Source organism: Peromyscus leucopus, chromosome 8b (genome assembly GCF_004664715.2).
Source record: "Peromyscus leucopus breed LL Stock chromosome 8b, UCI_PerLeu_2.1, whole genome shotgun sequence".
In the NCBI taxonomy this organism is placed as follows: domain Eukaryota; kingdom Metazoa; phylum Chordata; class Mammalia; order Rodentia; family Cricetidae; genus Peromyscus; species Peromyscus leucopus.
In genome coordinates this window covers 71720995-71735070 of record NC_051086.1, presented here as the reverse complement: position 1 = coordinate 71735070, position 14076 = coordinate 71720995, and the positions used below count along the sequence as shown (strand labels likewise).

Below are 14076 nucleotides of genomic sequence, written 5' to 3'. Positions count from 1 at the left end.
TCCTCCCTCAGGTACCACCACCCCGTCTGAGTCACATCTGTAATTTGGCCGGAGTTCAGCAAGGCGGCTAGCTGGCTGCCTCACTGGACCTGGGACCCACTGACGTGTCTCCTGGCATTAGGACTGCATGTGTGGGCTGGCTTCTACTTTTCACTTGGATGTTGGGGATCAAACTCAAGCCCTCTGAGCCTCTGCCCGAGCCCCCTACCACAGGTTTCTGCAGTAATTCAGAAGGGCTCCTGTCCTCCTCATTGCTTCTCAAGTCACTGTCTTCTCAACCTGATTCTAGACTTTTCTATGGCAAGAAGGGGCCCCGTCCTCTCCAAACACCAGAGCAGCCTGAGGGAGGCCTCTGCACACAGCGGGACTTGGTCCTTAACCTCACAGTCCCTGTGGTAGCTCTCCACCCCCTCCACAGGGCTAGCCTGAGTCCCCTCCCTTCCACAGGCTGACCTCAGCATCAGAACATGTGGAGAAAGGCATTCTCACATCCTGATGGTGAAGCAGAATTTAAAAACTAAAAACCCAGAAATGTAAGGCCTGGAGGGCGCTAAGCCAGCTCCTGGACCGCCCTCCTGAGAACAACATCTGCGGCACCGCTGTCCGGTGCCCTCCCCACAGTCCACCCCTCCTGAGAACAACATCTGCAGCACCGCTGTCCAGTGCCCTCCCCACAGTCCACCCGGGTATTTGGGACCCAGTGTCTGAAGTCTTCGAATAGATGGGATTTGATTTGCCTCTCCATGTGAAAGTGAGAGCCCCCATGGTGAGGAATCATAGCGCAGCATCAGCACCGGGCAGCACAGAGGCCCTTCGGCCGGGGCTGCATCACCTTCACCGCTCTCCCATACAATGAGGTGGACAGGCGAGACCTGGACTCTGTCCTTCAGTCCAGACAGAGGTCTGCACTCAGACAACTGCGTGGAAAAGCCACAGAGGCTTTAAGGTAAGGACCATCTAAAGCTGCTTTTGACTTCAGGATGAAAACTACTACCCACAAATACAGAGCTGCATCACAACGGGCATCTCGTTTACAAGTAAAACACGGTCTGGTGAAGCAGCCAGGAGGAGGGTGTTCATGGAGAAGACCATCTGAATCAGTTGCCCCAAGCCCTGCCATCTTGGAAATCCAGTTACTAATAAAAACACCAGTCTTTAGCTAAGTGTAATCATTTATTCATTCAACAAACATTTCTAAGCCGCCTATGAGCTGCAAGCCCATGTTAATCACCTCCACCACACTTAGCCCATGACATTCAAGTCATGGTTTTGGTCTTCGTCCACATCAGACAGGTCCTCAGTCTTACTGCAGCTGCCTGGGCCTCTGCTGGGCCTTTCGAGCTGCAGTCAATAGCATTACAGCAAAAGGAACAGACGCCACCTGCAGACAAACACTCGGCCGAGGGGCCACACTGGGCCACACTATGTGGTCAAGTAGAATTCTGTGGGATCCAGACGAGAACAAAGGTGAGGTTCAATGCGGCAGCCCCAGCCAGCACAAAGCACCTTTGGAAGTTTCCAGATGTTATCGACTTTGAAAGCATTAGAGAACCCTTTATATCACCATGTCATAAGTAAAAGTTCACAAAACTGGTGCTTTCAAACCACGGTACTGAGGTTTCTGACAACCCAGAAATGGGGACAGAGAGGAGATGTGCCTGAGAGATGGAGGCCAACAGAGTCCACAGCTCAGCCGAGCCTGTCCCGGGTGGTGGGCACGCTCGGTGCACAGAAGGGCCTCAGGGAGAGGAGGCGTCCGTCTTTGGCTCCTGGGCATCTTCCGGAGGCTGCTTTCCTTCCGGCGAAGCCTGGGGTCTGACACTGACCTGTCAGGGTTTGAGGGAGTGTGACGACCATCGTGCTGATTACAAGATCAGGCACAAGCATGTGTCTCAGACGCCGCCAGTGCACACGGCTGGCTGCAGCTGTGTGACCAGGCGCACCCTGACGTCAGGGAAATGCTCAGCAGTGACATCTCAAGTCAACTGTCTGCTGACAAACAGCAAGTGCACAAAAATGTCTCCTGAACCACATTCTCAAGGGCTTGACAGCAACATGCTGTGAGCAGTGGTCACAGAACCCGGGATATCCAATGCAGCAGCATTTGACCTGGGGTCAAAGGCATGAGCTAAGGTTTCAGGCAAACCACCCCTTTTACTGCCAGAGAGACAACGCCAACTGAAATTACTGTGTGTGTGTGTGTGTGTGTGTGTGTGTGTGTGTGTATGCGTGTGCGCACTCACACACATGCACAGCTGAGCACACACACTCCTGCTGAGCCCCACCCCCGGAGGCCCGACAGAACAGCTCTGACAAGGAGGTACTCACCTTCCTTGCCTCTCTCACTCGTCGTAAAATGACCCCCTCCGCCAGCAGGGCCTTCCCTGTCTCCATAAACAACTTTTCTTCATCTGTCTCTCCCAGGTCCTGCAGTTCCATGTACTTCTCCACAAACCTGCAATTCCAAGCAGCCCACCCCAGGCCTGGGTTGGGGCTACAGAGAGATCTGCTGCACAGTAGCAAGCCAGCCCCAGAGAGAGCTGCCTAGAGGAGCACCCCTCCCGAGGGAGACCGCCACACAACTCCTCAGAATGACAGCTGAGCTGGGCGGTGGTGGCGCACGCCTTTAATCCCAGCACTCGGGAGGCAGAGGCAGGGTGAATCTCTGTGAGTTCAAGGCCAGCCTGGTCTACAGAGCGAGATCCAGAACAGCCAGGGCTACACAGAGAAACCCTGTCTCAAACCCCCTCCCCGGGGGGAAAAAACAAAAAACAGCTGAATCCTCGGGGGAGCTTGATTTACTCAGGCCTGGGGAATACTTACCGTTGACAGGTAGACTTGAAGTTTGGGTTGAACAGATCAAAAGCTTTGTGACCAGATCCATAGACAGAAAAGAATTTCCTAGAAAATACAAAAACAATATGAATCTCCACGATAGGCTATGGAATGGGGCAGAGGACTGTGGAGCAATGCTAGACCTGAGAAGTTCAGGGCCTAACCCAAAGAACAGTGCATAATCAAGGGGACAGAGGAGCTCGGTGAGAACCAACACTCCCTCTCATGCTGCCCCAACTTCCCTGTTCCCCTCTCAGAGAGCAATAGGGCACCACATTCCGAAATGCCCCACCACAAATAACACTACAGATGCATCACTCTGTGTGTGAGTGTGTGGTGTGTGTGTGGTGTGTGTGTGTGTGTGTGTGTGTGTGTGTGTGTGTGTGTGTGAGTGTGTGGTGTGTGTGTGTGCCACATGCAGAGTGTTGGGGGCACGTGGAGGACAGAGCAGGACATCATGTGTCTTCCTCCACCACTCTCCACTTCGTGCTTTGAATCCAGGTCTCTCACTGGCTTGGAAGCTCACCGTTTTGGCTAGGCTGGTCAGTGGCACACTGTCAAGATCTGCTTTCCCTCTGCCCCCCAAGGCTGAGGTTTACAGGCACATGTACGCAGGCCCAGCTTCTCACACGGGTGCTGGAGATTCACACTCGGGTTTCATAGTTTCACAAGAAGTGTTCTCACACAGTGAATTGTTGTCACGCCTCCCAGCCACATCCTTTAACCAAAAGAAGGGTACCCATCTTCCTTTTTTTTAAACTGGGGAAAAATTAGTCCTTGTTGGGCTCAGCAGGCAAAGGCACTTGCCACCAAACCTAACGACCTGAGTTTGATCCCTAGAACCCACATGGTAGGAGAGGACTCCTGTGAAGTTGTCCTCTGACTTCTACATGGATGCTGTAGCATGTACTCAAGCATGTCCACACATGTACATCTCCACTTTAATAAAACACAATGAAAATTTTAACAACCCTTCTTAACTGTACCAGTGACATTCATGCCATCAATCCTACAACCATCACCTCGATAGTTCCAGAACACTTTAAAATTACATCTATTTGTTTACTTAAGTGTGTGTAGGTGGCGAATGTCACAACATGAGTGGAGCTCAGAGGACAACTTAATGGAGTAGATTTTCTCCTTCCACCATGTGGATCCTGGGGCTTGAACTCAGGTCCTCAGGCTTGGCAGCAAGCACCTTTACCCACTGAGCCATCTCGCTGGCCCTCCAAAACATTTCGATCACCCCCACAGAGGCCAGTACCACCCACACCCCTCACCCCATATCTTGTGTTTTCAGAGTCTGTCTCAAACCAGTGCAGAGACTGTTTCTAGTCCTTTGCCATCAAGACTGCTGCAAGAACACCTGGCTGCCTGTGTGCTGTACAGGTGAGTCCATGAATAAATAAATCCACAGACATGGTAGAGCGAAATCAAGCTATGTGCTTATATATCTGTTAAAACAAAACAAAAACCAACCTCCCAAACTGCCCATGTGCCTCTCAGAGCAGCAGTGCCAAACATACACTCGGGTAGTTTCCACAATATACAAGTGCCTGTCTTCCTGTTTCACGAGCCCTGCCAAACTGATAGGCTGGAAACTGTAATTATAGTTTCAGCACCATCAACTACACGCACGCATGCACGCACGCACACACGCACGCACACGCGTACACACACACACACACAAAACGAGAGAGAAAAAGAATGGCATTGGACATTTTCTCAAGTCTGAAAGCAAACTGGATTCCTTTCCTGTAAACTATTCATCTTCTCTGCCCATTTTCCTATGTAGTGGTTGCTATCAACTTCAGATTCCTTTGTGGAAACCCCAGGGTGTGAAAGTAGAGACAGCAGCTTTGGGAGTTCATCAGGTCACGCACACAGCCCTTAAACAAAACAGCACTGGTGTCCTTCCGAAAAGACAGAAGGCATGCTTCTCCCAAGGAAGGCACAGTGAGAAGACAGCACTCTCACAGGTGGGGGATGTCTCCAAGTTCAAAGCCAGCTTGATCTACACAGCAAGTCCCACCCAGGAATCACAATGAGCCTCAAAACCAAACCAAACCACCAAAATGTCTGTGGTGTCTCAGAGGCTGAGTGCTCCCTGTGTGGACAAGAACCTGAGCTGTCTGTGGTGTCTCACAGGCTGAGTGCTCCCTGTGTGGACAAGAACCTGAGCTGTCTGTGGTGTCTCACAGGCTGAGTGCTCCCAGCATGGATCAGAACCTGAGTCCAACTTCAGCACAGTAAAGCACAAAGAGGCAAAAACATACAGGCGGCAAACCCGAGCAGAAATGTCTGAAAGTCTCAGAGAGCAAGAACATGCTTGTCCTGTGGGTCGGGAAGTGCTATGGAGAGCAGAGGGTGCGAGCTCATGTCTGTAATCCCAGCACCTTGGAGGCTGAGGTAAAAAGCTGCAGAAAACTGACATCAGCTTGGCCTCCACTGGAGTCAGCCCCGTCTCAAAAGACACTAGTTTTTAATAAACTAGTTAAGTCTTAACCCCTCATCTCCTTTTTCACTGTCTTCTCCCGCCAGCCTGGTGCTTTCCTCCAATCATCACACCACTAACGGTTCATCAACAGACGGTTATGAACAAGAGGCCATGAGCTGCACTAGCCACTGAGAAGATGACAGTACCTGGTCCATGGTAGGTCTTTTTCTAAGGGTGGAGTTGTCAGAGAGACAGAACTAGAGACTGAAGAACCGAGGCCTCACACACGCCAGGTGAGCCCGATCGCTGAGATATGGCCCCTGGTTATCGGGAGCAGTTTCACTAGGCAGCGCCAGCTGACCTCAAACTCTTGACCCACCTGCCTCACCTGCCAGGTGCTGGGATTACACGTGTGAGCCACCATGTCCAGCTAGAGTGACATCTGAACTTTTCTTCATCATTTAAAAGAAAGAGAAGTTTAAGGACATTTTCTAATGTTACTTTCCAACATTACTTAGGTTAGAAGGAGTAGAGAGCAAATTAAAGAACACATACTTTCATTTGTTCCAACACCTGACTAGTATTTTAAAAGTAACTCAAGAAAGGTAGGCCTGGGACCATCGAGATGGCTCAGTGAGAAAGAAGTGCTTGCCCCCAAGCCTTATGACAAGGGTTCGATCCTCGGGACTCAGATGGTAAAAGGAGAAAACCATCCACCACAAGTTGGCCTCTGACCCCACACGCATGCCCACACACATATACTAAACAGAGAAGTAAATGTAGTAAATTATATTTTAAAAAAAAAAAAAAGCAACAGCAATAACAACATAAAAACTCGGATGTGATATCACATACTTGGAATCCCAGAAGTTGGGAGGTAGAGGCAGAAAGACTACAAGTTCAAGATCACCCTGGGTTAAAGTTAAATAAGATAGTTGAGCTCCCTGAAAAAGACCTTCCCAAACACAAAGGTGCAGAGGCCAACAAAAACGAAAACTGGTGGGTGTGAATAGACTGTCTGTCTTAGTGCCTAACACGTGTAGAACCGCGTCTGACAGGAGGCACGGCAGAAAACCTGTAAAATGAAATCAGCAGCTTCCACACACGAAGAGAGGCATTGTGGGTTAGAGAGATGGTTCAACAGTTAAGATGACACACTATGCTCTCCCAGAGGACCGGGTGCCCACCGTTCCCAGCACCCAGGACAGGAGCTTCACAACTGACGCTAACTCCAACTCCAGGGTATCTGTCCCCCTCTTCCAGCCTCCTCCAGCAGTGAACACACAGGCACACAGACAAACATACAGGCAAAACTCCATACACATACAATAAAAATAATCTTTATTTTTAAAAAAACTGCTGCCAGGCAGTGGTGGCGCACGCCTTTAATCACAGCACTTGGAAGGCAGAGGCAGGCGGATCTCTGCGAGTTCAAGGCCAGCCTGGTCTACAGAGTGAGTTCTAGGAAAGGCACCAAAACTACACAAAGAAACCCTGTCTCGAAAAATAAAAAAAATAAAAAAATGCAAGACCTCTGGCTCTGAGGGGCACCTACACTCACATGCACATAGAGATATGTAATTAAAAATAAAAATGAAAAGAAAAAAGAAAAAAATAAATAAATAAAAATGAATCTTAAAAACAACAAAATACCAGGAGGCAGAGGCAGGTGGATCTCTGAGTTCAAGGCCAGCCTGGTCTATAGAGTGAGTTCCAAGACAGGCTCTAAAGCTACACAGAGAAACCCTATCTTGGGGGTGGGGGTGGGGTGGGAACACACTTTTAAACAGCAGCATCTTCCTTCGCCTTTACAACTCTAGTATTTTGTCTTACAATGTGAAACAAGATTGCAGGGACAGTGTTTCCAAAGTGACAAAGCTAAGTTCCAGGAGCTGCCTTCAAACCACTGCCTCAGAAGATAGGGTGATGGGGATCTGATCATCTTCTTTATGCTTCCCTGTTGTTTCTCAATTTTCTATAATGAATATGTACTACTACACCAGACGTGGTGATGCATGCCTGTAATACCAGGATTCCAGAGGCAGAGGCAGGAAGAGCCCCTGTCTCAAGAGGAAAAACAAAGAAGAAATAGATGCTAAAGAAATAAAGTACATAGCACTTTCTTCAAATTTCTGGTGATGACGTTAAGTGCTTTGAACTTCTAAGCATCCTTTCTTGACTGGCTTCAATGACCACTAGATGTTAAATCCACAGACCATGTTCCTCCGATATCCACTTCCAAAGAAGCAGATATGACAGCCAACTTAAGCTTGGAGTCAGAATTTGATTTCCCAGATCTGCCCCTCCTGTGCAGCCACAGGCCGTTAACCTCTTGAGCCTCACAGCTCTCTTGAAGAAAACAGAGGCAATGATAACTGCCCACTCTGACAGGATTAAAGTCTATGAGTTGATGTTTGTGAAGGGCCTATCACGGTACCTCACACAAAAAGGACCACCAATAACCAAACAGACAATATCAGCTGCGATGTTCTGTCAGTTTAGGGGCTCCAGATTCCACCTCTTAGAACTTCTGTTTCTGGCGGATGGTGGTGGCACATGCCTTTAGTCCCAGCATTCGGGAGGCAGAGGCAGGTGGATCTCTGAGTTCGAGGCCAGCCTGGTCTACAGAGTACATTCCAGAACAGCCAGGGATACACAGAGAAATCCTGTCTCAAGCAAACAAACAAACCAACAGCCAAACAAACACTTCTGTTTCCTCTTACCACAGGGAAGAGTGAGATGTCATTATTTGACTTGCTAAACAAGACCAACTCCACAGAGCAAGCCCCTGTCAGCTCGTTAGCAGACTTCTACATAAACCTTCCTTTCTGAAGGTCTGGTGCATCCGTGTTCACTACAGGGGACCAGCCACTCACGCTCGAATCCGATCCTCGTGGTAAAAGATGTCCTGGATGGCAGCTTTGGCTTTACCATATCTCAAACGGGGTCTTCGGAAGACAGGCTCTCTCAGCGGCGGAAAGGCCTTATATATGTCAAACCACAGCGGCTTCTCCTTCAACACTCCAGCACGCATCAGATCCCTCGTCCTTAGAGAGGGAACAGAACCACGGTCAGTCCATTACAACAGCCTGTCAAAGTCCCTGAAACAACTTAAGGCAGGCCAGAGCAGCGCAGTTCAGGTGAGCTGAGCAGGACTTCCCACCTAGAGGAGACATGGCCACATTCCACAGCAACCTAGCACGGCCAGTGTTAAGTCCTGTTGTTGTTTAGGTCTCACGTAGCCTAGGATAGCCTTAAACTCAGTATGTAGTCGAGGATAACCTTGAATTTAGTGCCTCTCTGAACTTCTCCGGTGCTAGGATTACAGCGTGTCCACGCCAGGCTGTCTTTCTGTTTTGACAAAAAGTCCTCCAGTAGCCTGACTGTCCTGAACTTCGCTACGTAGCCCAGGTTGGCCTCGGTCTGGTGGCGATCGTCCTGCCTCGCCTCCCAAGTGCTCAGATTATGGGCATGAGCCACCACGTTCATCTTTAGGCCACTCTTATCTCCTCGCATGCATCCCAACCCCCAGCCCAGCCACCGTTCCACGGTGGAAACGCCAAGACCGTCCGGTCAAGCCCTTCAGCCCCTTCTTTATTCTAGCGGTCTCCCCCGAAGTGGGGTGGCGAATCTTTAAAGTGACAGATCAGAACTCCACGGGGACGTCGACAAACATTGCGAGCCAGGAGCGAGCACGAGGGCCTCTCCGGGCTCGGACACCCGCAACCGCGTCCCGCTCCGGCCACGCCAGGAGCGGCGTGACCCTCAGGGAACCCTGCTCACGCCCGACTCTGAGCACGCACCGGGAAAACACGCTCCCAATCGTCTCCAGCCGGCTCCCCGCCATGGTCACCTAGGGCCGACAGCCGCTAGCTGCTGCCGGAAGCGGAAGCGGCAGCAAGCAAGCGAAGGGGGGGACAAGCTGCTGGCCGAGCCGAGGATCACAGTCCCGCCTCAGCGCCGTCCGGAGGGCGGAGTCAGGCAGAAGCAAATGATGGGCTGAGCGGGCGCGCTCCGCTACTCCTGCGGGGACGGGGCGGGGGGGGGGGGGGGCTGTGCCAGACAGGAACAATCGATGGCCGATCCGGAAAGGGCAGGCGTGCGCCAAAGCTACGGCGGAGTCGTAATTGACTGGTCCAGGGCAAAGATTGAATGTGGCACTTGGTTTCTTGCTGACTTTCGGAAGCCTCCTCCTCTCCCGTAGGTCGGGCAGTGTGGAGGGAATACCGTGGGGCTCGCAGAGATGAGGCACATCCTACAGTCAGCCAGCCACTCTTGACGTTTGAAGCCACCGGCTCCAGGCTCAATTAGACCTAATCTTGGCCAGTTAGGCGACGCAGAAGGAAGCTGAGACCCAAAGAGGGGCGAAGTCACTTTCCCAGGTGACATGAGCGTCCAGGCCTCCTTCCTTAAGCCGGTCGCTGGAGCAATCTGCTTTCACGCTCAGTGGAAGGCTGCCTGCAAGTAGCGTTCCCTCCTCTGGAGGCGGCACTCGCCCGCGCGATAGCTCTGGAGTTTAAAGCGTGAAAAGTGTTCATAACTAACTTGTTCGGGGAGGAAGCTGAAAATCTGGGGGAAAGTAGCCTGTCAGTGGCCAGCTTCTCAAAGTGTGGGTTTGGAGAGATGGATGCCTTAGATCGGGAGAAGGACTCCGTAGAAATTATGGCGTTTCATCAGGGTATTTGTGCAAGGGTCATCATTGTTGATTGTCATGACAAGATTAAAAAGAAAAAAATCCATCGGGCTGGAGAGAGAGCTCAACAGTTCAGAGCACTGGTTGCTCTTCCAGAGGACCCAGATTCGAGTTCTAGCGCTCACATAATCACCTGTAACTCCAGTTCCGGGGAATTCGATGTCCTTTTCTGACCTCTGCAGGCACCAGGCACAGACATGCATGCAGGCAAAATATCCATATACGTATAGTTAATTGATTAAAATTCGTCAAATGGCCGGGTCATTTAATCCCAGCACTTGAGATGCAGAGGATCTCTTTGAGTTCGAGGTCAGCCTGGTCTACATAGTGAGTTCCAGGACAGCCAGGGCTATGTAGAGAGACCTTCTCTCAGAACAAACAAACAAAAAAGTGGCTGGAAAATTAGAGTTCATTGGTTCTACTAAACTTTATGCAGCTATTAAAATCAGCAAACTTAGTTCATCTGTGTTTACCTAGATTAGTGCCCATGGCTTGTGGTCAAATGAAAACAGAAACAAACAAACAAACAAAAAACTGCATCACTTGAGGATCCCAGCCTGTAAGAGGGAAAAAGAAACCATCCATCCACAGGTGCCAGTGTTTGGTATGAGGATAAAATCTGTGCCAAAGCACATGGGACTGTGGACTTCAGTTATCCCTAGGACAAAAATGCAAGGGTAAATTCAGAGGTGGTTTTTCTCTTTATTTCGCCTTGTAAAGAGTTTGTATTCATATGTAAATTTTTTGACCCAATGAATGTTTTGAATCACACACTAGGTCTCCAGGGAGCCGGTTATCTTTGTCCCTAGGAAAAAGCATGAAGTCATCTCAAAATCCTCCCACTCTAAGGGAGGTCCCAGAAGGGAAGCAGGGAATGTTTTTAGGGCAGTTGCCGCTTGTTTGCGTTATCTCAGAGATAACTCCGCCTACCCACAGCGTAGCCATTATCATCCTCATTAGGGGTGAGCAAGCAAAGCCGCAGGAACTTAAGAACCTCTGTCTGATATGCAAATGATTGAACCGGGATCCAGCTCGGCCTGGGCACTCTCCTGTGCCCTGCCTGCTACCTTAACTAGCCAGACGCTGGAGACCGGAGCAGAAAGGCTTTAACAAAGCTGGCCTTAGCAGCAGGAGATACAGTGACCTGGGGCCTGAGCTGAGAGGCAGCATCACTCCGGCCTCCACACTCTAGAACAGGGGCTGGAGAGGTGGCAGATCAGTTAAGTGCATATACTGCTCTTGCAGAGTTCAGTTCCCAGCATCACAAGAGCCTGTAACTCCAACTCCAGGGAGACCTGATGGCTCTGGAGGTCGTGGGCACCAGCCTGCAGCTGTCCTTCACACACACACACACACACACACACACACACACACACACACACACTAGTTTTAAAAACAAAATCTTAAAATGAAGAAGGAAAAGGAGGAGGAGGAGAGAGAGATATGTGTCTGCAAGTCCACTGCCTATAAACTAGGACATTATACCATATGTTTAATCTAAAAAGAAAAAGAAAGAAATAAGAGAAAAGGACTCTGGCCCCTGGGCCAACTGGCTCCCAGGTCCCTGAGATCTAAGGGAGTCAGCTCTGGGGAGTAAACACGCTCCTGGCTAAATATAACCTTCCCAGTCTTCAACAACTTTCTAATCTGTCTGTGTCCGAGCTATCTGCGGCCCTAGTCTCTAGGCATACTTCCCCTTCCCTCCAAGGCCTGCCCCTGTAAGCTAGCACAGACTATGCTGCAAAAGAATTGGAAAGGTTTATTCCGCCATGCGGCGGCGGTGGCAGCGGTGGTGGTGGTGGTGGTGGCGGCGGCGGCGGCAGCATCGGAAGCGCACGCCTTTAATCCCAGCACTCGGGAGGCAGAGGCAGGCGGATCTCTGTGAGTTTGAGGCCAGCCTGGGCTACATAGCGAGTCCCAGGAAAGGCACAAAGCTACACAGAGAACCCCTGACTTGAAATGAAAAAAAGGAAAGAGAGAGAGAGAAGAAAGGTTTATTCCAAGTTCATGGAGGAAAGCAGAAGACATAAATTCTCAAGTCAGAAGAAATTACTAAGTGGGAGATTTTTCTTAATTATCCTGGAGTGATCCACCTTGAACCTTTGAAATTCCCCTTCCCATTGTCACATTTGATCCTTCTGCAACAGAAAGAACAGAGTATTGGTGGACAAAAAGGAATACTTGGGAGTGTGGAGACATGGCTGATCAGAAGCCCACACTCAAGACATGTTTGCTCATAACACAGGATGACGTTGTTGGGTAGCTGGGAACAGAAAGAACAGACAGTTGAGGCTTTGTGTCTTCTAGAGTAGGCTGAATGGGACAGGCTAGGGTACACAGTAGGTGCTGGTCAGCAACTGTCCCGTGATAGTCACAGTGTCACTCTTGTGATGGCCACCTGGGAGTGCGGCCTTTGATGGCATTCCGCAGATCGCCTTATGGGAGAGGGAGGCACCTAGTGTCTCACATGCAAGTACTCTACCACTCAGCTATACAGACACCCAACAGTGTTCTGCCTGCATGTATGCCTGCAGGCCAGAAGAGGGCACCAGATCTCATTATAGATGGTGGTGAGGCACCAAGTGATTGCTGGGCATTGAACTCAGGACCTCTGGAAGAGCAGTCAGTGCTCTTATCCTCTGAGCCGTCTCTCCAGCCCTTCCTACTAGCCCTTAAACACAAGCTCTCGCCTGACTCTACAAGAGCAGTATGTGTTCTAATGAACCATCACTTCAGCCCCTTGCTTCTTGTTGTTGTTTGTTTGTTTGTTTGTTTAGAGACAGGGTACCACTAAGTACCCTGGCTGGCCTGAAACTTATGTAGACAAAGCTGACCTTGAACTACAGAAATCTACTGCATCTGCCTCCAAAGTGCTGGCATTAAAGGCATGTGCCCCCATGGCCAGATGGTGGTGGTGGTTCATTGAGATGAGCTGTCAGTCCAGGGCTACAGTTCAGTTCATAGAGTGCTTTTGTAGTATGCACAAAACCCAGCATTAAATAAACAGGATATGATGATGCACACGCGTCATCCAAGGTCTCCAGAGGCAGAAGTAAGAGAATCAGAAGTTGAAGGTCATCCTCAGCGACAAAGCTTTGAAGGCAAGCTAGGCTACCTAAGTCCTTGTCTTGCGGCTGGGAGGGGCCAATCTCACTATAAAGCCTTATGCACAGAGTAAACTCATTCTGTAGGCCAGGCTGGCCTCAAACTCTGCAATTCTCTGGCCTTGGCCTCGTCAGTAGCGGTATTACAGGCACATACCAGCACGTTGGTTGGTTTCTATAGTGCGGTTCTTTATCTTGTAGATGTCCGCTTTCTCTCTTCGTCTTCATGTGGTCTTTTCTCCGTGAGCAAAGCTATGTGTGTTTTAATCTCATATTGGATTAGGGTCTACCTTTATACAGTAGAAAGACTGTCTCCAAATGCAGTCACATTCTCATGGACTTAGTACTCTAAGTACTCAGTATATGAAATGAAGGAGAGGTAGGTCTGCCCGCAACATTGGATAGTAAGAGCTGAACACTCCCGTTTGCCAGCTGATCCATATCCACCCTCTGCCACTCTTCACCTTCACCTACACTGCAGGAACCCCACCTCGGTGGACTGCACGCACCAGCCCCTTGCCCTCTGCTTCCAGTTAGATCCTAGTTGATTCTGAAGTTGGAGGCACTGGCAGGGAGTCGAAGCAAGGAGGAGAGTGGAACTGGGCTTTATTCTACCTCCTGCTCCCTCCCTCACACTCCAAGAACACAGGTCACAGCCTACCCACTCTACACAATTGTCCCTCAGACCTGGTTCAGCTTGTTGAATTGTGCTCTCGTCATTGGCTTTGGGGTCCCATCTACATACCTACCCTACATGGTTTCCCTATATTCTACCAACATCTTTGTAAATAGCACCCTTATTTAAGAGGTGCACCGGGGCCGGGCAGTGGTGGTGCACGCCTTTAATCCCAGCACTTGGGAGGCAGAGGCAAGCGGATCTCTGTGAGTTCGAGGCCAGCCTGGTCTACAGAGCAAGATCCAGGACAGGCACCAAAACTACACAAAGAAACCTTGTCCCAAAAAAACAAAAAACAAAAGAGAGAGAGAGAGAGAGAGAGAGAGAGAGA

General features: G+C 50.0%; 1 protein-coding gene across 2 annotated transcripts; it reads right to left on the bottom strand.

The window, feature by feature from the left end:
- Nucleotides 1-1159: 1159 nt before the first annotated feature.
- Nucleotides 1160-9202, bottom strand: Mrps23 (mitochondrial ribosomal protein S23). 2 transcript variants are annotated; one of them, XM_037200847.1, is made up of 5 exons: nt 9076-9202; nt 8149-8319; nt 2824-2901; nt 2329-2494; nt 1160-1826 (listed from the first exon to the last, which is right to left on the bottom strand). In XM_037200847.1, exons 1-5 carry the CDS (start codon nt 9117-9119, stop codon nt 1740-1742), a joined length of 546 nt encoding a protein of 181 aa, XP_037056742.1. In that variant the 5' UTR covers nt 9120-9202; the 3' UTR covers nt 1160-1739. The 2 variants fall into 2 exon arrangements, with proteins under 2 accessions (XP_037056742.1, XP_028734054.1); XM_028878221.2 differs by having other exon boundaries at nt 2329-2455; nt 9076-9192.
- Nucleotides 9203-14076: the final 4874 nt, after the last annotated feature.

Bases quoted from the DNA above. Each gene is read 5' to 3' on its own strand.
- Mrps23 (XM_037200847.1), bottom strand. From the start codon at position 9,119: ATGGCGGGGAGCCGGCTGGAGACGATTGGGAGCGTGTTTTCCCG. The intron at 8,320-9,075 runs GTGCGTGCTCAG...TCCCTCTCTAAG, and splicing joins ATTGGGAGCGTGTTTTCCCG to GACGAGGGATCTGATGCGTG. The intron at 1,827-2,328 runs GTGAGTACCTCC...AAACCCTGACAG, and splicing joins GAGTGAGAGAGGCAAGGAAG to GTCAGTGTCAGACCCCAGGC.